Source organism: Poecile atricapillus, chromosome 3, assembly GCF_030490865.1.
Source record: "Poecile atricapillus isolate bPoeAtr1 chromosome 3, bPoeAtr1.hap1, whole genome shotgun sequence".
Classification (NCBI taxonomy): domain Eukaryota; kingdom Metazoa; phylum Chordata; class Aves; order Passeriformes; family Paridae; genus Poecile; species Poecile atricapillus.
Window position 1 is genome coordinate 4,746,508 of NC_081251.1, and position 27,140 is coordinate 4,773,647.

The 27,140-nt window shown below is 41.0% G+C and overlaps 1 protein-coding gene across 2 annotated transcripts in view; it reads right to left on the bottom strand.

Annotated features, from left to right (window-relative positions):
* Positions 1 to 296: 296 nt before the first annotated feature.
* The window catches only part of TFAP2D (transcription factor AP-2 delta), a 47,872-nt gene continuing 21,028 nt past the window's right edge, over positions 297 to 27,140 (bottom strand). The window contains exons 6-8 of one of the 2 annotated variants that reach the window (XM_058836021.1): positions 20,716 to 20,857; positions 14,856 to 14,969; positions 297 to 2,080 (exon numbers count right to left, since the gene is read on the bottom strand). In XM_058836021.1, coding sequence (XP_058692004.1) covers positions 1,861 to 2,080; positions 14,856 to 14,969; positions 20,716 to 20,857 — 476 coding nt within the window. In that variant the 3' untranslated portion in view covers positions 297 to 1,860. The remainder of the gene's footprint in view (positions 2,081 to 14,855; positions 14,970 to 20,715; positions 20,858 to 27,140) is intronic. The other variant, XM_058836020.1, reaches the window with a different exon arrangement.

The window sequence follows — 27,140 nt, forward strand, 5'->3', positions numbered from 1 at the left end:
CACAGATTTTCCTAAATAAACACTCAGGGATTCCTTCCTTTATAGAGTGTTTCCTCATGGTGATGGCAATGTCCTTACTGACCTTGAGAGAAACAGCATCATGCCATCATCACTCTATTGCCTTCCATAATTTGAAAGTTGAAGGTGATCTCGTTAGTTCAGTTTGATTCCTTGCATCTGGCCCTAAACACCTCAACTATTTGTCACAGTCCCTAGGTTTAGTCTAGACTAATCATCCAAGGTGTAATACATGCTAACAGCTTCTAGAAAGTGAAAATGTGTGTGAGAGCTTTTGTCACCCACAGTTATCTAGTGCTGTCTCTGGGATCCTCCAGCTCCTCCTCCAGGTGAGTCCAGTTCTCCTAAAGGTTTCATGTCCTAGCTGTCAAAACTCTGTGGCTGTCTTCGATACCTAAAACGTCTCAAATGGCCCTAAACATTTACACATGGACAACTCTGGTTTTTCCTACCACAGAAAGAGTTGAATTGTCCCTTGGAAGAAAAGGTCTGGTTCTGCTGATCTTAAATAGAGTTTAGATGGACAACATCAAGCCCTCCCACTAATACCATTCCTTCCTAACTTTCTCAATTAGGTGATGTCAGAGAAGCAAGAAAAAGAATGGAATAAAGGTCTTGTTGAAGAAGGAGTTAGAATGTGACAGGAAAAAGTCCCTAGACTCAAAGAGTCTTGAGTTCAAATTATGAAAACCCCCCATGTTTTCTGTGTGAGAATGTGTGGTAGGTGGTAAAGCAATATTTCAAAAGTAGATTAGCAAGGTTATTACCACTCAGCTGCTGTGGACTAAGCCAATCTGTCTTATTGGTCATTTTGTTTTTATTTTATTTCCAGTGAGTGGATTCTGTTAGACCTCTGCACCTCAGCTGGATTTATAAAGACAATAAAGCTGCAGAAACAAGCTGTTGAAGAAAAGAAAGCATCATAAAATCAAGGCAACACAAAAGGTGACTCCAATTGCCTGCATTGGTTGTGTTGAACGGAGACCCAGGTATGGCAGAGTGCTGTGGGAGCAGGGGCTGAGAAAATAGAGGACAGAAGACCATGCTGTCTTTTAACTGAAGTTCAGAGAGGGATCAGGGCTCTTACTGAGACTATCAAGGTTTGTTTTCCTTTTAGTCTGCCATGCTCTTTTCACAAGAGACACCATGGCTGCTGCTTGAATGGTCAGGACAGATTCCCAACAGGTTCTGGCCTCATTCCAGTGCAGCTTTATTGTACATTCCCATGTACAGGACGGTTCATTTGTCCCATGACCCAAGAATTCCTCTTTTGCCAGATTTCCATATTGTTTTCCCAATGGTGAGTAGATCAGGCATTTCTGATGGACCAGAGGAAGCCCTTCTTTCAATCTATCCAGCATGCAAGCAAAGTCAGGATGCTGGAACCGCGTGTCCCACAACGATGCACTGGCCCTAACTCTGCTGCCGGAGAAGAAAGTGCTTCAAATTTCACATGCCACCTCAGCCAAGTCCAGAAGTGCTTATAAAAAACAGTGTTAGTGTATCATTCAGAACAATCAAATACTACGTGCACAAAAAAGCAGTTTAGAGCAACATAAATTTTAAAAAAGTGACAATTTCATCACACAATTACTGTACACTGCTGTTCTTAGGGTTGAATACTTTCCTCTCGCACGCTCTCTCTTTCTCTCTGTTTTAATCTTTCTTTTTTATTTTCTTTTTATTTTCTTTTTTACTATTTTTTTCTTTTTTCCCCCCCCTTTTTTTTTTTTTTTTTTTTTTGGATTTGGTCCACTGGAGATAAATTGCCCTCAATGATATATATATTTAAAAAAAATATCAGCAGCAAGACTCTCTCGAAATAGATTCTGTTTGATGTAGCTAGTCTGTCTTTTCTGTTTTGCCCTCTTTCACAGCAGCCTCTGAAGTTTTCCGCAGGGGGGCTTTCTCCGAGTTGGCGTGTCCTTGGCCGGATTCCGCCGCTCCTCCGTTTTTGTGCGATGTGTGCTTTTCCAAGTAGTTCAGCATTTCACTGAGAACAGTTTGGAAAGTGCTTAGGGCAGCACATATTGCAGGAGTTCCAAAACCATGAGTGATCAAACTACAAATGGGAAGGAGGCAGAAGAAAAAGAAAAGGGAAAGAAATACACACACACACATAAATATCAATGCGCTCACAAACACTGAGGAGTTTACAGTACACTCATTTTGCTACAGTGAAATTCAGGATTTGCTCCCTAAACTATTTATTACCTGTGGGAGAAACAGAAAAGAAAGGAATAGAGCCAAAGAGCAGACTGCATACAGCTTTAAAGGTTGTTTTTGGTGGAGCCTCAGTTCTGAGACACCATGGGACAGACTCACAGCAAGTGCAGACTGACACAGAGCTGTTGATTTCAGAGAAGCCAAGACAGAATTGGCTCTCCAACACCATGTCCAGTGTCATGAAGTCTGGCTCCTCTTTCTTGGGTAAATAAAAGGAATTCTGTGTGGTTTATTCTCAATTCTGGATCACGTTTGGTTGATCTGGTGATCTTGGAGTTCTTTTCCAACCATCTGTGATATTACAGCTCTTAAACATGACCTGGTTATTCTACATGAAGATATGACAGCATCTGTACTCAGAAATTCAGCAAAGCCAAGGATACCATCTCCAACCCTCAGCACAATTGGCACAATTTGGCAATATCCATGCTGCTTAACTCCTGGATCATCCTACAGGGTGAGATCTGAAGTTCCTGTTGGGGATAGACCCTGGCCAACATCCTTGGCCAATTCCCCTGCTCAAGCAATGAACAGAAAATGTTTCACATAGGGCTGGTTTAGCCAGGCTGAATTAATGGACAATCCTAACCCATTATTGGCAAAAATAACACAGTTCTAGTGATGTTTCCCTAGTTGTGTTGAATTTACTGGTATGGATTTGCCTTGTTGCACCTTTAATCTAAACATCTAAATAAGGTGTTTTTTTAAATACTGAATTTTTATTGCCATTGTTCCTAGCTGCCCCCTGTAGATCCAGAGATCCACAAGTCCCATCTCTTCCATATAATCTCTGTCAAAATTAAATAATCCCAGAATTGTCTGGGTTAGGACCTTAAAGATCATCTCCTTCCATCCCCCTGCCATGGGCAGGGACATCTTCTATTATCCCAGGTTACTCCCAGCCCCATCTAGCCTGGCCTTGAACACTTCCAGAGATCCTGGGGCAGCCACAGCCTCTCTTGGAAACCTGTGCCAGGGCCTCTCCACCTCAAAGGGAGGAATTTCTTCCCAATATCCCATCTAACTCTGCCCTCTGTCAGTGGGAAGCCATTCCTCCTTTTCCTGTCACTCTAGGCCCTTATCCAAATTCCTTCTCCAGCTAGCATGGAGCCTGTTAGGGTATTGGAAAGGGCTCCAAGGTCTCCCCAGAGCCTTTTCTTCTCCAGGCTGAACCATCCCAATCCTCTCAGTTTTTCCTTGTAGCAGAGCTTCTCCAGCCCTCTAACCATCCTCATGGACTCCTCTGACTTGCTCCAGCTGCTCCACATCTTTCCTGTGCTGGGGACCCCAGAGCTGGATGGAAAACTGCAGGATGTCCCAGCTGCCATAGGATATGGGATGTGCCACTAGAAACAGTTCTTAGACAACTGACTTTGGTGCCATTTGCCTAAATATTATGTATGCAGTATAAAATGATCATGAAAGGGCCAAAAACCCTAAAGTTATTATGGGCAACCAAGTTGTTCTCCTTGTTATAATGATTCATTTTGGTGAGTGGTATGTGAAAACAAAAAACTCTGCGCTGATCCTCCAGATTTTTAGTTTTCATTTAGAAACATAAATTAAAAATTATTTCAGAGATTGAAATGCCATTGAAATTTTCAAAAGTGATTTCAATTATTTTAAGAAATAAATAAGAATTTAAGAATAATAAAAAAGGAGATGAACAGAAGCTAATTTTTGAGTTTGTGGGCATTTTTGGGAAATCAATACTTTGCATTGGTTTAGGTGAGGGGAAAAGAAAACCCACATCACAGTGATTCTGACAAGGATAAACAACTGTTTCCCATCCCCTGCTAGTTAAGATTTTGTCCCTACAGAGACTCCTTGGCTGTCTTGGGAACCACATCAGTAAATCCTGACCTGATGCAGAGACCCATGAAAGGGTCAGAAATAGGAATATTTCACTTCAGTGACCTATCTCCTCTGCACTTTGGCTTCTCAGTCTTCCCAGATTTTTTAGAAAAAAGTGAAAATGTAGGGACTAAAGAAAAAAGAGGTTTTACAGGACATGGCCAATTGGTAGGATGATGTAAGTATCAAAAAACCCATATGGAAAAGGCTTCAATATATTTTTTTGGGTCACCTTTGTGTCTGTTAGACGTGGGAAACTGATTGGATAGGAAAGCTGACATCTTAGGGAAGAAGCCAAAAATATGTGAAGTCTGACCAAAATGAGTTCTCAGTACGGAAAATTCTTCATATCAGACTGGGAGTTGCATAGCCTTTTATAAAAGGTCTCCAAAAGGCTATTTACAAATAACTAGCATTTAGAATGTTTATCCATCAGTCTCCAGGCACTTTTCAAAGCAGGAATTTATATTTATCCCCAGTTAGTAATGTGAGGAAAATGATAATTAAAAATTTACAAGCAATATTTTGCAGACATCAATTAATAATACCACATAAAGTTTGGATGCTTAGAGTTTGGACTTGTATCAATATATGGATCTTTATAATTTAGCGTTAAAAAGAGGTAAACATACCTCAGTTTGATTTTATTTTGTTTTTAGGTATGCCTGGCATACCAGAAATATAAAAATCATTATTATTGTAAGTCATATTTTAAATAGTTGCAAAAAACTAGATCAGCAGTAGTATATCTATGAGCATTTTAAGCCATTTCAAGTCACTTTAAGAGTCAGGTGATTTAGTGATTTTGTGTTGCATTTTATCATAACTTCTGGTCTTCAGAAATCCAGAGAAATGAAGATGTGATGGAGTTTGCAAAAACATTAAGCAAGAAAAAGGAAATTAAAGGTATCATTACTAGTTATGTTATTGCATGATTTTTACACTGCTTGTGTGATCTTCTGGGTGTTGATTTGGGGAATTGACTGTACTAAGACACATAAAAATCTTTTTGATCTTGCCAGTAAAATAAACTAGTGTATGTATTATAGAAGCTGTCAATATCTGCATTCATTCATTTTCTCATTTCCAGTAGATGGAAATCATATAATCATAGAATCATTTAGATTGGAAAATACCACCAAGATCATCGAGTCCAGCCATGAACCCAGTGCTGTCAGGCACAACACTAAACCATGTCCCCAAAAGCCACATCCAAGTGATTATTGGACACTTTCTGGGATGGTGAACCCACAATTTCCCTGGGCAGCCTGTTCCAATACCTCACCACCCTTTCAGTTAAGTTTTTCCCAATATCCAATTAAACCTCTCCTGGCTCAACTCAAGGTTGTTTCCTCTTGTCCTATCACTTGTTAGCTGGGAAGAAAGACCAACCCCCACCTGATTACAATTTGCTTTCAGCTCAGAATGTCAAGTAAATTGTAAGTTTAATACAGGATTAAATGGAAAAGAAACCTTCTGGCCTACAATTTTTGAAGCTTTCAGTCTGGGAACAAAAGAAATGATACTGTGTTTGTTTGACAGCTCAATAGACCCTGAGAAGAAAAGTGGGAACACCACCTTCAAAACTTAGAGAGATTGTCTCAGAAATTATCTCTAGGGGTAGGAACAAAGTTTAATGTTCTGAAACGCTGAACAAGACTGTACAAAATACCAGAATGGGACAAAATCTGATATTAAGGTATATAAGGGTAACATGTAGGTGTAAACATCACCAGTGCCAAACTCCTCTTGCCATCAAAGGGGACTTGATGTCATTTTTCCTCTCTGTAAGAGTCTACAGTGATCTGACATGTCTTGTGACATTTGGGACATCTGCACAGATTTGATAGGTATGACATAGGACTGAGGTCCTGACGGCTTCTAGATGTTTTAACACTGGGCAGGTTACCCTTGTGTATCTGAAATTGTTTACTCAAATGAATTGAGCCCTGGGGCTTTATTCAATACAGTCAGAGAAGTCTGGAGAGTGAATTAGCACATTAAATGGATGTGTTTCCTTTATGGTGAGCTGCACTATTCTCCTGGCTACACTGATGGATCCATCCTAAATAAAAATATGATTTGGGTGTTATGTTCTGTGGTACCCAGACATCTCTGTCATGTGAACAGGTTACAGAGGGGTTAAAGGGGACCAGGACCCTTTTAAAGCAGCAGGGACTGATGGAACACCTAATAGCCCCTGAAAAGGCTCATCTCTATCTTGCCCTAGATCTTCATTGACTACATGAGAAGCTCAGACATACAGCATACATAAAAGCAACAAAATATTTCCACTTTATCCAGAGCAGAAACTGAAACTTTTGGTTTAAAAACTAATGCTCATAGGAAAAGAATGTTTTGGAGTGAGTAAAGGGTCTATTTCCTTTACAGTTTAGCCTTTTAGTTACCAGTAATCATTAAATATGGCAGCTCTCACCAACATAGCCTTGTGTTTCTTATTAAAAAGCCAACTTTTTTTAGTGAAATGGTGCTGCAGAGTCTCATGGTAACTCTGCTTTCTGTTCTTGATGAATATATTCTTCTCAAATGGGGATATGCAGAACCTTTTAATTTTCCCATGAAGCTTATTACGAGAAATAATTTTATAGAAAATTTCTAACCATCCCTTCTTGCCAAGCTCCTGTGAGGGTGTATTTTATTAGGCTCACTTTAGGTAATGAGCACAAAAAGGCCGAGAGATATTATCTTCTACTTTTTCTTACATTTCTATCAGTAATTCCCCTTGCTCTAATTTTGGTGGTCTTTACTTCTCTGCAAGTTAAAGTCTTTGAAAAATCCAAGAAAGTTGGATAATTTCCCTTTGCTGATGAAAGTAAGTTTCAAGTTTGGGAGAAAATCTGATTTTACATTTAAATCAGAGAAGATTAGTGGCAAAGCATTCAAATGTGTTTCCTGAAAGTCAAATTTAGCTGCCTGATTTTCCAGGCTAATTGAGCTCACACTGAAATTGGTTCATTTTGGTATGCTCCACACCTATGAAAGGGGCTGCTTTCATTATCATACTCTCATTTGGGTTTATAAGTCTGAAAATAAACATGGTGGTTTCATAATGGAGTCTTCTGGGTATTCTGAGCTTTATAGAGCTTCCCACTACATCTCCTATAAACCAGCTTTATTGTTCTGAGAGGCAAGGCTGAAATCTGTGACTCTGGTGCTGGAGACTGCAGAGAGAGGGCAATGAATATCAGGCCAACACATTACAAAGCCTGGTGCTTAAGGACATCCAGACCTGCCTCTAATGCTGCCCACTGCTATGATGCAATTATGTCTGCTCATGTTTTAATGATGGCCTTACTTAAAAGTGAAAAGATCCAAGTGTGCCTGAAGGCTCAGAGTCTCGTTTTGGCAACCACCTCAAGGACTCCTTCCTACCCCAGGCTGGTGAAGCTCCAACACGAAGCAAAAGAAACATCTTCCCTCTCAGTGGGGGGTGGGGAAGAGGCCATCTGCACTGGATGTTTACACCCTCATTTAAAATAAATATGCCCTTTAAAACAATAATAATGAAGACAAATCAAGCTCGAACTTATTGGTCAGTTTATCTCAGAACTTTGACTGTGAAAACGCCATGATTATTCAAATTCAGCAGCACACAGCTGATGGCAGATGGTAAGATATGGGATGATGTTTAATGGTTGTAAAAGAAATGGTAAAATATTTGTATCTCTTCACTGACACGAGTAACATCTGAATATAGAGGTGAAAATATTGACTTTGAGGCACTTCTGTTGATTTCAAGGTCTCTCTTGTGAAGGTTGCCCAGAAAGTTAAACGGTGATAACTTTACTTCAGAAGCTCAGAAGGTCTAACTACGACACAAGTTAGACTTGATAGTCAAAAATCAGAACGTGGGCAGTGCATATTACAGGGATTACTATGGGATCAGAGTAGGAAACAGTACAGAAGTTGCCTTCAAACTAAGCCCTCATGTTTTCCTTCTGTTCATAGTGTATTAAGGACATGTCCTCCTAAGCAGATGGACCTCCTTCTACCATGTGTAAAAGCCATGGAAAAAGTAGGAGGAGAGTGTTACAGCTGATGCCCCAAATTTAAGATATTCTATTTTGGATCTGTAAATTTCAGGCTTTGGGACTAATTTTCCACACTAAGAAGAATTGCCCAGGCAACAGACCTGAAACTTCAAAAGCTGTGGAGTATTTCTGAGCTGTAGCCCAAAGATTAAACCATTTAGCAGTTCATCTTTACTTTATGGGAAGGAAAAGAAACAGATGAGGTTCATTCAATTTACTACCATCCATAAATTTCCCTAGTGAGGAAATGTAGCTGAGAAGCCCTATTGCCCTCCTCAAATGAGAATGACTGAGAATTAACATTTATAAACAAGCTCATGACAAAGTGCAATCAATTTTGTAGCCTTTTAATTTGGAAAGGAGGAGAGGGCATTCTTTTTTCTTTTGGAAAACACAAGTGCCTGAAGTGCTTTAAGAAATTTTAAGTGCTGTGTTGAAAATCTAAGCACCCCCAAGATTTTTCCCCTTCTTTGATGAATGTATAGATATTTTTTTTTTTTTATATGGATTTTATGATCATGGAATTCCATGATTATGGAGTCTAGTTTTTAATGAATCAGATAAAAAAACAAAACAGATTTTCATCTGTTTTCTTGACTCCATAAATTGTGACTTTAAGGGAATATGGTATCATGCAACCTATGAAAAAAACCTTTAACAATATTAGAAATTAGAAAGGATTTAGTTCATCAGGGGAGCAAGACAAAGTGATTGAGACCTAACTATTGAAAGACCAAAGAAGTAATCCCTTGGAAAGGAAGTGAGGGAAAGATCCCAGAAGAAGGCACTCTAACAAGATAAATAAAGAGACAAGGAAAAAAAGTGAAAACAAAATTTTAAAAAAGGAAAAAAGAATGAAACAATTCTAGCTCCCTAGTGCCTCAGCACTAAGCACCAGTGTTGTTCCTCTCAGTTAACAAAATCCAAAGATTGAGGGAGCTCCTGGAAATCAGGGAACTCTAGAGGGCACCAGAGGTGTTTCACCATAAACTTCATTGTGCACCAGGCATCCTTCAGTCCCTGCATCTAAACAGGAGGCTGCTGCTGTGGATTGGGATCTCTGGAATTATGACAGAAGCTGCCCTACCTCCTGATAAGTAAAGAGGTGTAAAGAAATAAAAGAAAGAACAATGTATAAAAGGAGGTGAGCACATCTTTGAAGGCAACTCACAAGTAAGTCTTTGGGCTTGGCTTCCTGTTGCAGTTTAAAAAACACACTGAGCTTCAAAATCCATTTCATTGCTCCATTTTCCCCTTCAGAAAGAAGGATGTTACATTCTCACTGCTCCCAAAGCCTGAGACTCTGGTTTCTTGTCTGTCACTTTTCGTGTCACCCCGTCAGTGTGATGCCAGGCACTGGCAGGAGGCTGACAGCTCCAGGCTCAGCGAGGAGCTAAGCGACAAAACTCTGTCTCAAACAGTTTCACAGGAAGGGTGTTTCATATCAGCTGGATGGCTCAACAGAACACAGAATAATCCATGAGGATGCTGATTGCTTTCATTACCTAACTTTAGTATTCTGAACCTGTTATTTTTTGTGTGTCTGTTTTTAAAAGGTTTCTGCAGTGGAAGAAGTGTCACTCACAAGAAAGTAGTTTTCCCTTTGCCGTTTTGCTGTCTTTATCTTATATATAAAACAGAAGATCTCGATGTGATTTTGCATCTTGATGAAATGTAGCCTTGAAGTTAAAGCATCAAATACTACTGTAGTAATCAGTGAATACTCTCCTTCCCCTATATGATGGATAGCATAAGTAGGATATCAGAAATTTCCAAGCACCACAGATTCTTAGAGACACAAGTGTCTCAAAAGCAAGTGTAGAAGATGTGTCTATATCCAATTTTACAAGTGAAGAAGGTGAGGCTAGGAGGCTGTTTGATGAGGTCAGAAAGTCTGTATGTATAAAACAAGGCACAGATCTCATGAGTATAATCTCAGAAAGTCTTCTATTTTAAAGGTTGATGTGTTCTGATTTTGGTTTTCCAGCAAAGAATGTGTGTGTTTTGGGGGTTTTTTTTTGGGTTTTTTTAATGGGTTTTCTGCTAATTCTAGTTTACATGAGATTTTGGGGAATCAAGAAAATAATTCTGCTAAAAATAAATAAATAAAAAAAAAAAACCAAAATCAATAACAAGGAACAAAGCTGTTCTGAAGCAAGGGCAGGTTAAGAAGACAAAGACATGAAGACATATAAGTGTGACTTTCAGTTTCCTGGCTGAATCTCAGATATGACAGTGGAATGGAAGAGAGAAGAAGTTGTGAGCTCTCTCCACTCAACAGGAGAGAAATATTGCCTAAAACAATTTTTAAAAAATACTGTCTTATTGATTTGGATATGTGGTCCAGTTGGAGGGATACCCTAAATGCTGATCTGAGTGGCAGATGCATGTAAAACATGATGTCTCTTCACACCTAAAATGACCCAAAATCTCCACATTGCCCAGACAGCTGAATCACTCTAAGGATCTTAAACTGAAGCTGGGGAATGCTGTTGATTCAACCTTTAGCTGATTTCACACATTAGCAGAGTGAGGATACAGAGATTCCTCAGGTCATGAGTGATCTGGCACTCTTCTCACTCTTTACTCTCCTGGTGATCCTCATGGTCTCTCCGCTTTGAAAGTAAAGGGTGAGAAAAATAGGTTCCTCTCATTAAAGCTAGAGAAAATTTCAGGTTCTTTTCTAATTCTGATATGCTGACTTTGGTCTCTTTTGTAGTAAACTCAAAAATGCTTTGCACAGATCAGCCTTTAGAGGACAATAAAGAGACGCTCCTGTGTCAGGACAAAAAGTCTCAGCACTTAGTAATGGAAATGGATTTTTACAGGGTTTTTTTCTTGCTTGCTCCATGACTTCATAATGAATTGGTCTGGTCTGGTGGAAAGTGCCACTGCCCATGGCAGAGAGGTTGGAATAAGATGATCTTTAATGTCTCTCCTAACTTATCCAGCTCAAAGAAGAGCTGAAGGACAACTTGGGCAGCCCTTCAACATATCACCTCTTCCTGAACACAGACTTATGTAATGCTTAGAAATCTGAGCTACCCCAACACTTAGCCCATGACATTTGGTATCCAGCCCTGGCAAGGCAGGACTTCCCTAAATCTAAATTTATAACACAGGCAAGGCACCTGACTGGGCTGTAATAGGGGCTGGTGCTTCTAGGAATTCTAAACTTACACTTTTATTGGTGATATATATGTATCACTGTCCAAAGGAATAGTTTGGATTAGTGCTTGGTTAGACTAGACAGAAAAAAACCCAGAAATTCTGCAGATAAAGAGAAGCGCAGATGGACAATGCCTCTTCTCTGGCACTACTTTTATCTGCTTGTATCAATATAATTGAAGTTATTTGAAGGTAGCAATATAATTTCAGCCACATACTGACAAGTGAAGTTACCAAAGTAACTTCCCTGCAGTAAGATCCTCTAAAATGTATTGAAAAGGGAAAATGTTGAATGAAAAAAAAAACCACAAAATGATCCTGGCCCAGGTAGTGCAAAATATTTGCTGCTATAAATTTATGGGTCTAAATCATCTGTTCATGCTCGAATAATATTGGAAAATCATTCCTCATGGAACACTGAGTTTTTGAATTCAGGACATCTCAGGGGTGCACAAACAGGGGTGCACAAGAGTCTCTGTTTTTTTGCATAAGGTTGTGCAAAATCCAGAAGTTTTCAGGCTCACTGTCAGCTCCTTTGAAGATTTCCTGTTCTGTGCTTTGTGTGAACTTTGAGTTTGGAGTTTGAGCAGACCCAGCACTTCTGATCCCTTCATGGGGCCATGCTGTACTCCAGGTTGGACACATTTACAGATCTCGGTGAACTAATACTCAGTGGAAAAACTTCATAGAGAAGTGTGAACTTGGAGATTTAAGACAGAGGAAGTGGGTAAGAAGCTGCTTCTATCTGACCTGTGCCAGTCCGTAAACCCTGGTCTTAATTATTAACAGAGAAAAAGTAACATCACGAGAAAGTGGAGTACAGAGCTCTACAATGAACAGCAGTAGGGAATTTATTCCTAAAGAAAACTCTTTCACCCCAGTGTAGTAGAGGCTGGATCCAATTCCACTGTAGATATCTGATGTTAGAGCTCTTCAAAAAGTCTTTCAATATCTTAGAACTTATTTTAATAATAGACATTTGTGTGATTCCTCTGATTTCTTTATGGTCATAAAAAAATCCCTTCAGATTTCTGACATCATATCATAGAATCCTGGAATGGTTTGGGTTGGAAGGGACATTAGAGACCCTAGTTCCCCCATGGCAGGGCATTGGAATAAGATGAGATTTAAGGTCCCTTCCAAACCCAAGATATTTAATCTCAAGAAAACAAGTAATGGTAGTAGGGGTTGAGACAATCTGGCTGTGAGGACTGATGGATTTAGGGGATGGGAATTATGATTTTTTTGCCTTCATTAGGTTTAGCTGTCTACAGTGTAAGTGTCTACTGTGTACTGGTTGGCTGATCTCCCATTCTGGTGGAGATCTAGACCAGAATGTTCAGCCAATGGAGTTTAGAGAAATTATAGTTACACTGATATAGACATCTTTATTAGACCTGTTTTAGTCAGATTTCTTGGGCTATGCAGGTGAGATGACTGGACACCATGGCAGAAGATGTCCACCTGGCTGCAGTGGAGGCTCCTACAGGCATCTGAGCAGAGTTAGAAGTCCAAGTTGGAAGCTGATCTGACCCCAGCACCTCTACACTAGCTGGAAAAGGAATATGGTCTCAGCTCCACCTCTGGGTCTGGCAGCACTCATCATTCCCTGAGCACAAGCAGAGAAGACTCTGATTTAAAGCCAGGGAAGACCCTGTGTAGGACCAAGGCCTGTTCTCCTCCAGGTGCCCATCTTCAGTCCAACACTTAGTGCCTGCAGCAGGCAAGAAAGGAAGCACTGACTGGTCCAGGACCTGCCTGCAGAAGTTTTGCTCTCCAGCCTACTGAAGTGCAGCAGAGAAGGAAGGATGGGAGCTGTACCAGCTGACAGTTTTGTATCTGAAGCCTTCAGCATTTTATCCTGACTGCTATTTCTACTTTAAACACAGGAATCCTTGGGGATTAACCACCTCATATCACATTTCCTCTGTGCACATGTAATAATAATAGGGAATTATCTCTTTCTCCACAAGCTTAGGTAGCTCATTAAAATCCCTCTATGAGCATTCTGCACAAATAAGGATGTTTGGTGTGCACATGGAGTTGGGTGTTTTGGAGTGTGTATCATGGAAAATATACACACACAAATGCATAGCAGTGCTTGAGAACAGGAATAAGTTGTCGAGGTGTGTTCATACACATGTAGGATGCACACAGATGTGTGGAAGAATAAACAGGAATGTCAGGAATGTGTGCATTAGTGGATGGGGAATTACTCTTGCCTCTCCACACCCCAACAGATGTATGAAAGAATGGGATGGTGGGCATTTTTGGGATTCCACTCAAAGTGTGAGAGACTAAACATCAGTTATCACAGTGCCTATCAGAATGTTAATAACTAACAGATGTTGGCACATTGGGACACAGAAGTTGTCTGTCCAGCCAACGAAGGAAGAGTGGCTCAGCTGGCTGTGCTAAAGAATATACAGCACAATTCTAAGTCTTTACAGGGCTATGAAACTTGCTTAATATTATGGTCTGTAAACAACTCCCTGGAACAGTTCTTCACACATTTTTCCATATTTCAGCTAGTGGATTGAAAAAATTAACAATCTGTAGCCTCAGCAAGTCAGCCTCTGTGGCCTGAGCAAAGACAGGAGCACCTCCAGGATGTTTCATCAAACTTATCTTTGAGAGATATCTTAGATGACCCCACTATTTCAAAGTGGCCCTCTGGAAGTTCTCATCTCACTCTCGAGTGTATCTGACACATCGCCTAAAGCAGAAATGTGAAATTGCACAGCAACTCCTGAGCTAATAAATCTTTCTGACCCCAAAACATCTATAGATGTTTATACATAATTAGGATAAAATTCTAATGGAGTTTGGACTTGGTGTGTATGTACCTTGGGTCTTTGTCTTCAAAACAGCCTGTTTAAACCAGGACATTAACTATTGTTCAAAAACTGAGTCTAAATATATCACCAATCTGGCTGTTTAGTGTGAGTGAGCTTTCATTCTCCCAAATTTTTTGCAGTGTATTGTTTGGAAATTAGTGCAGTAAAATTGTTTTAATAGGTAATGCACTTTGAGCCCAGCCTTCTTTGGAAGCCAAAGAGTTAATAAAATGGTCCTGGTAAGACATTGTCAAATTATCTCAGTCACATAGATGTGCTTCTGGAACTATTTATTTAATTGGAATGGATGCAACTTCTTCTTCCTATTATTTCTACTTTGATTAATTTATATTGGTTCTGAACTTAAGTTTCTATGCTTCTGGACCATCCACTTGTGAGCTGTGATTTGGGTCACATTTAAAGCAGGACAACTTTCTGGCCAAATGGGGAGATTTGACAAGTAGATGCAGAAAATATCTAATTGAATTTCAGACTGAGGTCCTAGAAGCAGGTTGAATGCAGAAAACTTGAATTACATTGCTGGGCAAACCTGCAGTTTTAATAGGCACATCTAGCAGGGATTATGGATCTAAATTAATTATTTGCATGTCTTTTAAGTAAGGGAACAAATAACATTGAAACATCATATGCAGCCTAAATAAAATGTATGGATTTTTAGTTTCTTCTTTCAAAATCATACCTGAAATGTGTTAAATGTCTCTGGATGTCGAGGTCTAATATTGGAGTTGGTCTGGAGGATCCGAGGGGTGATCTGTCTTGACTTAGAAGGTCTTGAAATTCTTTACATATTTGTCTAAAAGGAAAATGGAAATCCTTCAATAAAATAGGTGTAATCCTACCCATAAAGCTGATTCTCAAAACACTCCCACCTTATCCTGAGTGATCTCATTCATAACAGAATTGCTTGACAGAAATGTTGTTACAGAAATTAAAGACAAAGAAATCCATCTCTGGCTCCCCTGCCCCAAATTCTCAGAGCCAACAATGTACAGAATCTCTTGAACAGGAATATTTTCCTTGTGGAACCATATTAATGCTAGCATTTTAAAATGCATTTTTTCCCCTGAAGAGGACACAGTTTCTCAGTGTTAAGTCTAGCTTAGCTTGCCTACATTGGCAGCAAGGCTTATGGTTAAAGGAAATGGTGATCTAGCATTAGAATATGCCTGAAATGTGTAGATTGCTCTATTATTTATTTTATGTAAATACACCAATATTTGTACATAGGCTTGTGTTGATTGTGGGCACTGCTTTATCTGCAAGTTGAAGTCCTGGATATTTTGGACTTGTCTTCTTGACTCCCAGCCCTTAAGACAAAGAGGTTGTGAGGGAAGGACCCCTTGTGTGGGAATTCAGGGTCTGATTCTCTCCCAGCAGCACAGTAGCCCATCTTCTTTGTAAAGGATTGATGGATGGCCTTACTGTCTTTCCTCTCCCATTCAGTCTTCCCTAAGGCTTCTCAGGATGCCTCAGCACCTGGGGGTTAAATTTATTCCCTGGAATTCCTCTATATAGGACCTAGCACTAGGAGAGACCCGAAAATAATGCCTTTTCTTTCTTGTGTTGTTGTATTGCTGTTTGAAAGTTAGCCTAGGACTATTCTACCAACAAACTTTTAAAAAAAGAAACCAAATCAGTTCCATTTAGCTCATGTCCTCAGAAGAGCATTATCTGGACCATGGATGAACAAATATCACTTGTTTTCACTTGGTTTATGATTCAGTTAATTTAAAAAAGGAAAGGGGATCTGTCCAAATCAGCACAGAGTTCTCTATTGCCTGTATTGGAAATAAAGGCACTGAGCAGGGACCAGGAGGAGATGATCACCTCCAGATGATCAGGACACTCAGTTGGAGCCCTGGCTTTTGTTGGATTTACCTGGTACTGCTCACAGTGACAACATGCAGCCTGGAAACAGTGCCACCCAATGAAGTGTAGAGTGACAAGGGTCACCCTCACACCTGCAGACCACTTGTCACCATCTGATAACACACATACAGTTACACTCCTGCAGTCTCCTAAATCCTGTGGCTTCCTGGAGAATAGACCCTGTTGTGGGCTGTCTCCCAGGGCTTTCCTGAAAGGTATTTGGGAGAATTCAATGAGCCATTCTAACATTTTAGTAACATGGACAAGTGCAGTCTGATGACTCAGAGTGTGTGTGGTTTACTTTGTTAGCATAAATGCAATCTCTGAGCCTGGTGGGATTTCCTGATACTAAAGAGCATCTCTGTGGACCATGATTCCTTTTAGGAGACTCACTGCACACCTGGTTCTAGATAAAGTTTGGGTTCTTCATTATCACCTTGTAACTCCTATCTTCTGGGATGTGTGTAATGGAAAAAGTGTGTGAACTCAGCTTGCTGGTCTTCAGAAGGTCCTTCACTGCTGAATTATAAACAAGAAAACTGTGCTAAGCTGGTTTTACCCTTCATTTTATCACAGTGATGCAAGCTGGGAACACAGACCTTGGATAGCTGTCTTTTGGCTAAGAGGAGATGCAGAAACCTATTTCCTGCTGTGCTGCTGGACCCCATCCAAGCCTGGTTTCTCTAAATGCTTGTCATCTGCATGGACCTAGACACCGACTGCTTGAAAAGGCAGCATCACCCCAGCCTTTCAGGCAAAGAGAGGTATTCAGCAGAAATGTATGTAAATGCAGCATACAGTTTTAATGAATCAGGTCCTTAGAGGAAAAACAGTTCCTTTCAACAACTGAAAACAGTCAGTCATTTTGGCTTCTAAACAATCCACTATCCCCAGTCGGCCCTGTCAGCACTGCTCTTCTCTCCTTCCTCCAACCTCTACTTTCTACCTGTTGAAAAAGTTCATCTTAAAAGTTCTTTTATTTTAACAAAGGAAAGTGTCAGAACCAAGTGTGCAATTAAGTTCCCTTCTATCTTCACATGTCAAAAGTCTTTACTGAATGCTGGCAGATTGAAAGAAAAGAAATAACTTTTTTATTATACATGAAAATCTGTAAAAGGTAGTAACCTACTTATTTTTTTCAAGGGGATTTCTAGGCAAAGTGGTGTCTCAGAGCCTCCACTACCAGTAAAATATCACCTGGGGTAGTGACAGGGAGAGGGGTTGGCTGTTTTTTGCTGAGTTGGATTGTGAAAAAACACAGGAAGATGGTTGTGCTGTCCTAGGGGGGCACAGATTAATAAAAATAGTCCTGGTCACTCCTGCATGGGAAACATCTGATGATTTGTGACACATGGTCAGATGATCCAGTATATGATCAGAAAATGAGAAAAAAATCTGTACTGGGTCAAAACAAGAGCCCATGCACCCCTACCAGTGGCCAAAGCAATGCCTGGTGTTGAGTACAGAAATGGGGCAAATGTGAGCCCATGAATCTGTTCTATTCTGAGTGTGGCAGAGTTGCCAGGTATCCAAGGACCAGATATCAGAGAAGTGTCAGGAGCCAGATGCTGATTAGTCTGTGCTAATAACCAACTCCACAATAAAACTATTATTCACAGTATTCTGGTTTAGTCTGTGTAAATGTGGGTGTACCTGTCCCTCTGATCAGCTGGAAGACCTTGTGCTGTGAAACACTGGAGTGTTTCCTGTAGGATGCTGTGCCTCTCCAGCAACTGGAATGGCTGACACAGCCTTCAGCAGTGTTACATCTGTCCAAGCTGCAAACTGGTCAGGTTCTGTCTCCTGCTGTAAAACCTCTCAGGCTCTCCCTTGCCTCTGCAAGGCGAATTAACCCATGTTTAAAGATCCTATAAAACCAGGTCCCACTATTTTTTTCTGTTTCTACGTGAATTGAACACATATCCTGAAACCTTCTTATATTTCTATGGTTAAAAGGCCAATATCAGTACCCTTTGGCCAGAATTGTGACAATTGAGTCTTTCTTTGTAGAACATGGACACCTGGGAGCTCCTACTGGGCACTGGTGGCTTCATCACTGTAGACATTTAGGGCACTGTTTAGTTACCCCCATGTAGATTTGTAATACCCAAGACATCCATAACTGCTGGCAAATACAAAACAGTAACAAAAAGAGATCTTATGTCCCTGAAGCAGCAGCTCATGGCCAAACTGGATAACCCAGTCCAACTCAAACAGCAGTGGATGCTTATATTTGGGCAGCTGAATTGAGCCAATGAATTTGGATGTCTAAATCCATAATGGAAATACACCTAGATATGAAAAACTGTGGAAATAATTTTGCCCTTTCCCCTTTTTTCTTTTCCCTCATCACCTATATTCTAAGGACTGTGGAAATAACTTTATTCTTTCCCCTTATTTTTCTTCAAGATCCCACATGTGAGCACTTCTGTGGGCTTCTGGCTCTGGCCCATGGTGGACTGCAGCAACACACACAGGCAGTGGCACTCCAGCTCTTTCCACAGAGAAAAAAATGCCATGAGGGATCTTACCACCCTGGAGATTCTGTGTCGCTTTTGGTGGCAGCATAATAATCCCCTGCACTTTCTGGTGTCATCACTCGCAAGCCCATGAGTCAGGGAAGTTGTGGAATTGCTGAAATTGCAAACCTAGAGCTTAGGTTTGGCTGGTGAGCAGTTGGAACTCCTGATGATTGTCTAGAGCTCTCTGTATCAGAGGGGTGGAGGCGTGGCTGGGAAATGCATTGTTAATATTGTGATGTCATGGACATTGTTAATATTGTGATGTCATGGACATTGTTAATATTGTGATGTCTCCTGGAACACCTGGGCAGGACTGGGAATCCTTGTTCTCCTCGCAGGCAGGAGAGGGCAGTAGCAACACACACATTGACCCATCTGTCCCTGTTCCAGCGCTGACTGCAGTAGGATGTGGACTTTCTGTTACTGACAGACCTCTCTGAGCAATCTCCTGCTGCTTTTAACTGATAGGATGGAGGGGAAAAGTAATTTTGTTCCTAATAAGTGCTGGATAACAGCCTACAAACCCGAAGTTCATGGTGATTAGGGGTACTGCAAGCCCATGATACCTTATCTCAGTAGTGAAGGTGGCTGAGAAAGTACGTATGGGGTGGTGAAAAAGGGTAGTGGGACCCTTATGTGCCCCTGAGTGGCACAGCCTTTGGGGACAGGACATAAAAGTGGCACACCAATTATCACAACCCACAGCTTTCTGATTTCTCACAAGAGCCAGGGAAATATGGGGAAGATTTGCATCATTTTGGTTGAATTGTGTTCTGTAAATGGGACAAATCCTCAGCTAGGAGGCAGGATGTTAATGGGCTACACAGCAATGGGGAGACACAACCTGCAGAGAGGAATTTCTTCTGTCCAGCTGGCTTGTTCTCATGCCTCTGAAAACCCTTGAGCCCTTAAACATGGACAGAGGTAAGAAGAAGATAATATTCCACTTACATTATTCCTTTTAATGTACAGGGGAATTAGGAACATGATAGATGAGTCTCTCATCACCTTCACAACCAGAAAAATTCCCACTGATCCACATGGTGATGCTTTTATAACCCCCAGCAAGGATCACAGGCTGTATTCATGGGATTCACAAGCATGAGATGTTTGAGCACATCTCATCTCTGGGTCACTGTCAGGGCAGAGTGCTCTGGATACAAGAGGGACACCAAGGCCAAGATTCTTGCCAAAGCAGAAGGACATTGGGATACAAAGGACAATCCTGCTGCTGGCCAGCCCTTTCCCCTAGTACAAGGAAATTCCACTCTGTTGGATATATCACAGCCTAGAAGAGTTTTCAAACACTTCCAGCATGAAGGGGATGATTTGAGAGCTCAGATTTGTGGTCTCAGCTCTACTTCAGCCTCAAATATGACACAGCAGTGAGCACAGACAGACTGTGAACGTGCTCAAGGTTACCCCACGCAGCCAGACCACACACCTAGGGCAAGTCTAACCTACTCCACACAGACTATTTATTCTTGTTTCCCATGGCTCATGAAGGCTAATTCCTCCCTCATCAAGGCTAATTAACCTAGATGAAATGTTATCCTAACATGATGTTACTGCTCCAGGGAGACGAGTGGCTTGTTTGGAGTGAAGTCTGATGCCTCTTTGTGTCTTTAATGTCTTTAGCAAAGCTCCCCTGCTGTTGTACATTGTTCCAGTGCCTTTGACTTCAGGGGAGCTCTTGCAGTTTGCATCCAGAGAGGATCTGTCCTTCTGCAAACCAGCTCTCCCTCAGCAGACTGATGATAATTATCCCACAGTAACCAATACTTCAGTAAGAGCTCAGATCTCCTGCTCACACACAAACAGGAGACAAAGCCAGTTTCTGTCCCATAGATCTTACCATGTAATAATATCCTCTGTTCTCATCTAAACCAGAGCATCTGGGAAAGATGTACGTGTCCCCCTAACCACAGGCAATGAGAGCACAGCCACTAAAACCCCACTGCAGTAGAAAAGGTTCCTCTTTCAGCATCTCCGAGGAGGATGGCTCTCACCCTCAGTCAGTGAGTGCTGTTGTGATAGCAGTCACCACAATCCCAGCTCCATACTCCCACTCCTCCCTCCCCCAGCCCACAGATCCAACATGGAGAAGTGACAGACCGATTTCTTTTTTCGCTTCCCCTCCCTCCTTACTTTGTCGCTAGGATCATCTTTTTCCTCGCTGTCTGCTCTTTCTGTTCCATGTGCTGTCTGGCAATGTGCTCTCCTACTGCCTTGGCAGGGAACTCTGTTTCACAGGTGTAGCCGAAATCTCTGGCCAAATGTAGCGCTTCCCCTGCGGTCAAACAAAATGGGTCAGTCATTTTCTAGGGTTATTATCATCATCATCATCATCATCATCATCATTATATTGTTGTTATTATTGTTACAGAATTTATTACGCTCTAAAAAAAAACCCCAAACAGCAGCAAGTCACTTCTGTAGAAAGTCATTCTCAAGTCAGTTGCAGATTTCAGCCCAGCTGGCCTGTTGATGTTCAGTCATCAGCTGGTGCCAGGGAGGAGATAGGAAGGATATTCCTCTCATCAGGTGGAGGGATGTCCCTCTCATGAGGAAATACTGGCCTAGACACATGGCCCTGCCTTGCCACCAGTGAGTATTGCGCAGCTGCCCAACTTTGCGAGCCCTGTTCATCAATATTCAAGGTATGGAAAAGAGCTGAAAGTAGGAATAGACAACTTTGAAGACCAGAGCCAGCCTTTGGGGCTTCACTCCCTGTGTCTGATGGAAGGAGAGCTCTCTACCCCAGGAAAGACTCATGGAGTTAACACACATTCCAGTATATTTCCTCAGAGGTTAAACCAACTGTACAAGTGCCCATCACCAGAGAACCCCAAGGGAGAGGTCAATAAATAATCCTGTTTACAAAAGGACTGCAAAGAAAACTGACCAGGCAAAACAGAAAGGGAAGATGATGAAGAAGACAGTTGCAATGAGCATCTCTCTACCTCACTGCAAAGATTGAACACAAGAACCCAACTCGGTGCTGACTGTCAAAGAAATGCCTCTGGAAGGACAGGACCCTCCCCACTAGCTTGGGGAATCCAGAATTTAATTTTAGGGTTTACTGAACACTCTGACCTGCACGCTGTGACTCTGACAACGTCAGTGTGGGATTTATCTGATCAAAAGCAGCTGCCTGGATTGCAAACATCTGTGGCTAAGTTAGTCTTTCCCTGGTGGGAAATAGGCATTTCCAGATGACACTTGTTCTCATCTCATTGCAGAAAGAAGAAATAGGTCAGCTACCAGAAGCATATGTTGAAGCACATCTGCATGAGTGACTAACAGAGATGTGCTCCAGAATAGTTTTGGAGTTCAGGGGTTGTGGGTTTTTCACTTTACTTTTCTTTTTTTTTTCAGAGTTGTGTGTTTGATTGCCATCAGAAGTGGCATTGGACTCCGGCTCTTTGAAGTACCAAAGGCTGTTGTTGTCAGGAGGGATAAAGGACATGTAACTCCTCTCTTTGAGAATATCTGCAATGGAATTCATCAGATTAAATGTCAATATTGATGTTGGACTTAATACTTTCAAATCAATGGAAGTATTGAAGCATGTATCATACTGTACTAGAGTAGAAGGCAAAAGGGAATCAGAGGAATTATGAAAAGTCTAGATAAGAACTCAGGAAATCACCTTCTGCTGACAGCATTGCCTCAGATAAGGTTATTCAAGGCTTTTCCAAGCCTAGTCTTGAATGTTTCCAGCTATGGAAATTCCACAGCTCTTCTGAGCAACGTAATAAAATTATTATTAATTTGACTTCATTTGACTTCAGTTAAATCATTAAACACCCAGAAGTGGTGATTTCTCCCTATTTACTATGATCTGACATGAGAATGTGCAACTGCAATGAAGGTGGGGAGATGAATCCCATCCTCAGCAAGGCTTGGTTAAGCCAAGGAAGAGGAGAAGTTCCATGGAAACAGTGGTCCTGTGCCAGGGACAGTATGAGGAATAAGAAACTGCGTGCACTGACCTCTATTCCAACTCATTTCTCCCTCTTTTGAGATATCATTGTCTCCCCTTCTACCAATGGAGCTTCTATGGAAAAAACACCTTTTGATTCCACAAGAAAATATTTTCCTGTGTGTTCTTCTGCCCCAGTTTATTCAGGTACTGACAAAATCCGTGCACCACTCCCAGACAATCTGTTTGCTGATTCCAGCCAGCTACAACCTCTGCAGCTGTAACCAACTTTACAGCAAAAATTGAAGATTATAGTCAAAATCAACTGCTTTCTTTGGATTTTTTTTTTCAAACATGATTTGCAGTATTCCTAAAAAGAATGAAGATGTTAACAAGCAATCAATATCTCTGAGCTGAAAAGAGAAACAGTTTCCACTTAGTTCGCAGCTTCTAGAAAAGTAAAATAATTTTCAGTGAAAACAAAATGTATTTCAGTGATAAGTTAACAGAGAAATCAGAATGAGCAGGCACAGAACTGACTGATTGCTCTGTATTTCAAACATTTATCCCAGATTTCCTCGTGGGTGAGAAAGGGTACAAATTTAAGCCATAGCTTTTCTATTTCTATAGTGTCTATTATATATTCATATATATATTCTATAATATAGTCTATATTCAAAGTGTCTATTTCAGATATGCTTTTAATCTTCCTTAAATAAAGACTTACAGAGTAAATCAATTTCAGCAGAGCACCAGGTTTTTCTTTTCAACTAAATTCTGTTAAAATACTTGATAAGTTTATCTTCATTCCAGCATGGAAAGAAAATAAAAGTCAACCACTTTGAAGCTGTCATCAGGTGAAATTGCAATTCTCCAGACAGTTTCATCATGGTCCCAGTCAGCCCCAGCAACAATACAAGGAATGTAGACAGCAAAGAATTTGAATATTTAGCCATTGGAAAAGTCTTGGTTTCTTCAAGAGAGCAGAGCTTTTTGTGTTGAAATGTAGGCATTCATTTAATGTGATCAACAACTAAGTGACTGAAATGTGAATGTTTCCACTTACTGCTAGAAAATGTGAATTGTCATTCAAATTTACATTTACAAGGTTTATAGTATTTGCTAGAGCTGAGAAAATTATATTAACTGTTCTGATAATCTGAGAAAATTATTCAAAAGTATAAAACCTGTCTGGAGCTGGGATTATGATTGTGATATAAAAGCATTTGAGCAAAAGGAAACAAAATCACTGATGTCTTCATGGATATAGATTGGTAAAGATGTAAATACAAACGTAATTATGGTTTTTAGTGAAATAATTAAAATACTTTAAAATAAAATTGAAAATATTTTTTGATGGAAAGCTCATGTAAACTACAAATGCATGTTAGAGTTAGGCATATTTATTCATATGAGCCTGAATATACTATAAGGAGTAGGTAAATTCTAAATAAAAATAAAAATTTGGAATTGAAAACACTCTGCAGAGCATAATTTCTCCTATCTCATTGTTAAGAAAAGATGTAATTTTAAACCAGGACCAAATGATGATTTGGTATTTAGAAGTGTGATATATTTATGTTTTTGTGGATAGATGTCCCTTTGATTACTGTACAGCAGGATTAAGTCTGCTTGGTAGGAGAAAGTAGTTTATATAAAATGTCATAAAATATGTTTTTTCTTTTCCTACAGCATAATTTGGATAAACATTTACTTCGGGGGAAAATGTGTAAATGTTGGAAATGGGGATGAACTGACCTTTTTTCTTTCACCTTTCTTTCACCTACCTAGTTGTTAATTACATCAGGGTAGGAATCATGATAAAGGTAGAAACGCCTAAAATCCCTGACTTTTATAGTTAATTTCCCTGTTTCAGACTAAATTCAACCTAAAATCAAATTTCCCCGTGGTTGATGCCCCCAGCTCTCTCCTCCTGCCGCGATAAAGAGCAGATGTTGGGAATTTGCTCTCCCTAACCCAGCACAGGGCTCTGCAGCTCCTGGCAGCGCTGCATCTCCGCAGCTTGACAATTGACCAGAGAGCTCCGCAGGATGGAAAAGGACAATTGCCGGGGCAGAATTGGCAGAGACAGCTCCGGAAGCCTCGGTGGGGAGAGCAGCCGAGAAGCTCGGAAGGTTTCCGTGGGCAGGTGCGAGGAGCGGGGTGAGGCTCCCCCGGGGCCAGCGAGAGTGAGAGATTCTCCTGTGCAGAGGGAAGGCAGGAGCTGTGTCCCCAGGAGAGGGACACTCGGCATCTGAACCTCCCACTCTCTCCTCGCCTGTGCCTCCTCCGGATGCTCAACCCAGCAGAAATGTTACTCAGGGGGAGGAGGGACAGGCAGGAGGTGGAAGGAAAGTTTATTCTATTTGTAGGGTGAGAAGGGAGGAGGAACAAGTGGAAGGATATTTAAACAAAGGCTGGTGGGGGAGAAGTGTGATAGTTGAGAGCACGATGAAAAAAGAAACCACTGACCTATTTTTCTCAAGAGTTTTTGTCCCCAAATGATGAATGTCATTAATTCCGTGTCTAGGAAATTTAGTGTCTTAATCAGGTTTGACAGGAAAACAAACTCTAGAATTTTTTTTTTTAATCTGACGGTTTAAAAATCATTCATGCACTGCTTTTACCTGCATCTGCAATCACATTTATGTTTTGTAAGTGACCCATTCAAACAGAAGGGGACATCTCCCCTCTTTTCACATCCTTCTTTACTCCCACTGGAGAAGCTTTTGACTCTTTTGAGCCCACAGTAAAGCTTGGACTTGGAAATACCTATATTTATTCGAGGAGCCTTTATTTTGCAGCTAATATGTTGGAATTTTCCTTTTGGAGCTCGGAAGAAAAATGACCTTTCCCTCGATCTCGTCCAGGCACTAGAGGGCATCCCTCGCCTGCAGGTTACACAAAGATGTGTCCCCAAACTGCTCGGGAGAGTTCTGATTTCCTTCTCCCTGTCTGCCTTTCCACTCCTTGCGCTGATTTATGTGGATGACAAAGAGAACAGGACTCATCTGTCAAACAATTCCTATTTTGGGACGAAGATGTCTCTACCAAAGACTCTAAAGATGCGACCTGATCAAGCCAACAGTAAACATCCTGCAGCAAAGCAGAACTCCAAAAGAAAAAAACTTCCCAGGAAACAGGAGGCCACAGAATAATTTTCATAAAATCTGGACCTTCATGCAATAGTCACAGCCTAAAAAGAAATTGCAGTTCCTCCTTGGGCTTAACAGACTCCCCAAAACTCAATGATTTCAGTATGTTTTAGAGGAAGAGAAGTATTAGTCATGCCTGAGATTTTTTTACTTGGTTTTGGTGAATAAACACAATAATCATGCAACTAATTTTGCCTTCTCTTACATCACATGGATATTCAAGAGGTTGGGTGCTCTTTTACCTTAAAGAGATTTTAAAACCTCAATATATTGACGACTGTGAGGACCTTCAGCAATAATAAATTTAGAACCATCTAAAGAAGTCAAGAGTGACACAATCCTGGGTCCTTATGAGAGGTACAGTCTGTGTACCTGATATTTTAGAGATTTAATAAAACTCAAAAATTATTTTTGTTTCAATTTTTGTATTGCTACTGCCCAATAAAAGCTTATGTTGCTTTTTTTCTGGGTTCTCTAAACCACAGAAGCCTGTGTCCTTCCATTCTGCCCCCTCCAGCAGCAGGAACCATTGAAAGATGGTTTTCCTTGAAGAAATTGTGTTGTAAGTTAGTTCCACCTGGAAGAAACATCTGCATGTCCGAAGTGAGAACAGCTTATACCACCAAGAATCCAATGAGCACTGCTAAGTTTGACACAGAATTGGTTACACAGACAGGAAATGAGCTTCACTTCATTTTCTGTTGGAATGTTAACATGGTGGTGCCATTCCCAAAAATTCCATTGGATAAAATTTATGGTTACCATATCCAGGCAAAAAGGTCTCTGCCAAAGGGAGCTCAGGCACATTTATCAGCATTTATCTTTAGGACTCGCAGCAAGGCAGTCCAAGAAAAGAAGCTACACCACAGGCTGGATACCAGGTTTGCTACTGGCTTTGAATAAAGGGCAGGGATTTGTGCACAGCTCCATTCCTGGGAAGCAGGAATCTGACCCTGACTTACAGTAACGCTACTCAGCCATCAGCACCAGGCCAGCAGTTGTCAGACAGCTTTCTCTCTCTCAGTGTCCTCTGATGAATGAATAACTGGCCACATAGAATCCCAGAATCATGGAATGGTCTGGGTTGGAAGAAACCAAAAAGATCCTTCAGCTCCACACCCTGCCATGGGCAAGGACATCTTCCACTGTCCCAGGCTGCTCCAAGCCCTGTCCAACCTGGCCTTGGATACTTCCAGGGATGGGGCAGCCACAGCTCCTCTGTGAAACCTGTGCCAGGGCCTCACCACCCTCACAGGGAAGGATTTCTTCCTCTTTTCAGCTTTCAGCTAAAAGCCATTGCTCTGCTTACTAATAATACCCAGCTGTGTCTATTCTTCCCTGACATGAGATGGCTGAAGGTGGGAACAGCCCTTACTCCTCTGTTTTTAGTACCTTTCTTAAGGCTGTAGCTCCATGAGAGCTTGCTCTTGGAATCAGGTGTGATATGGACACACCTGTACTTCAGAGCAGCCCCACTGACTTCCTTGTGCTCA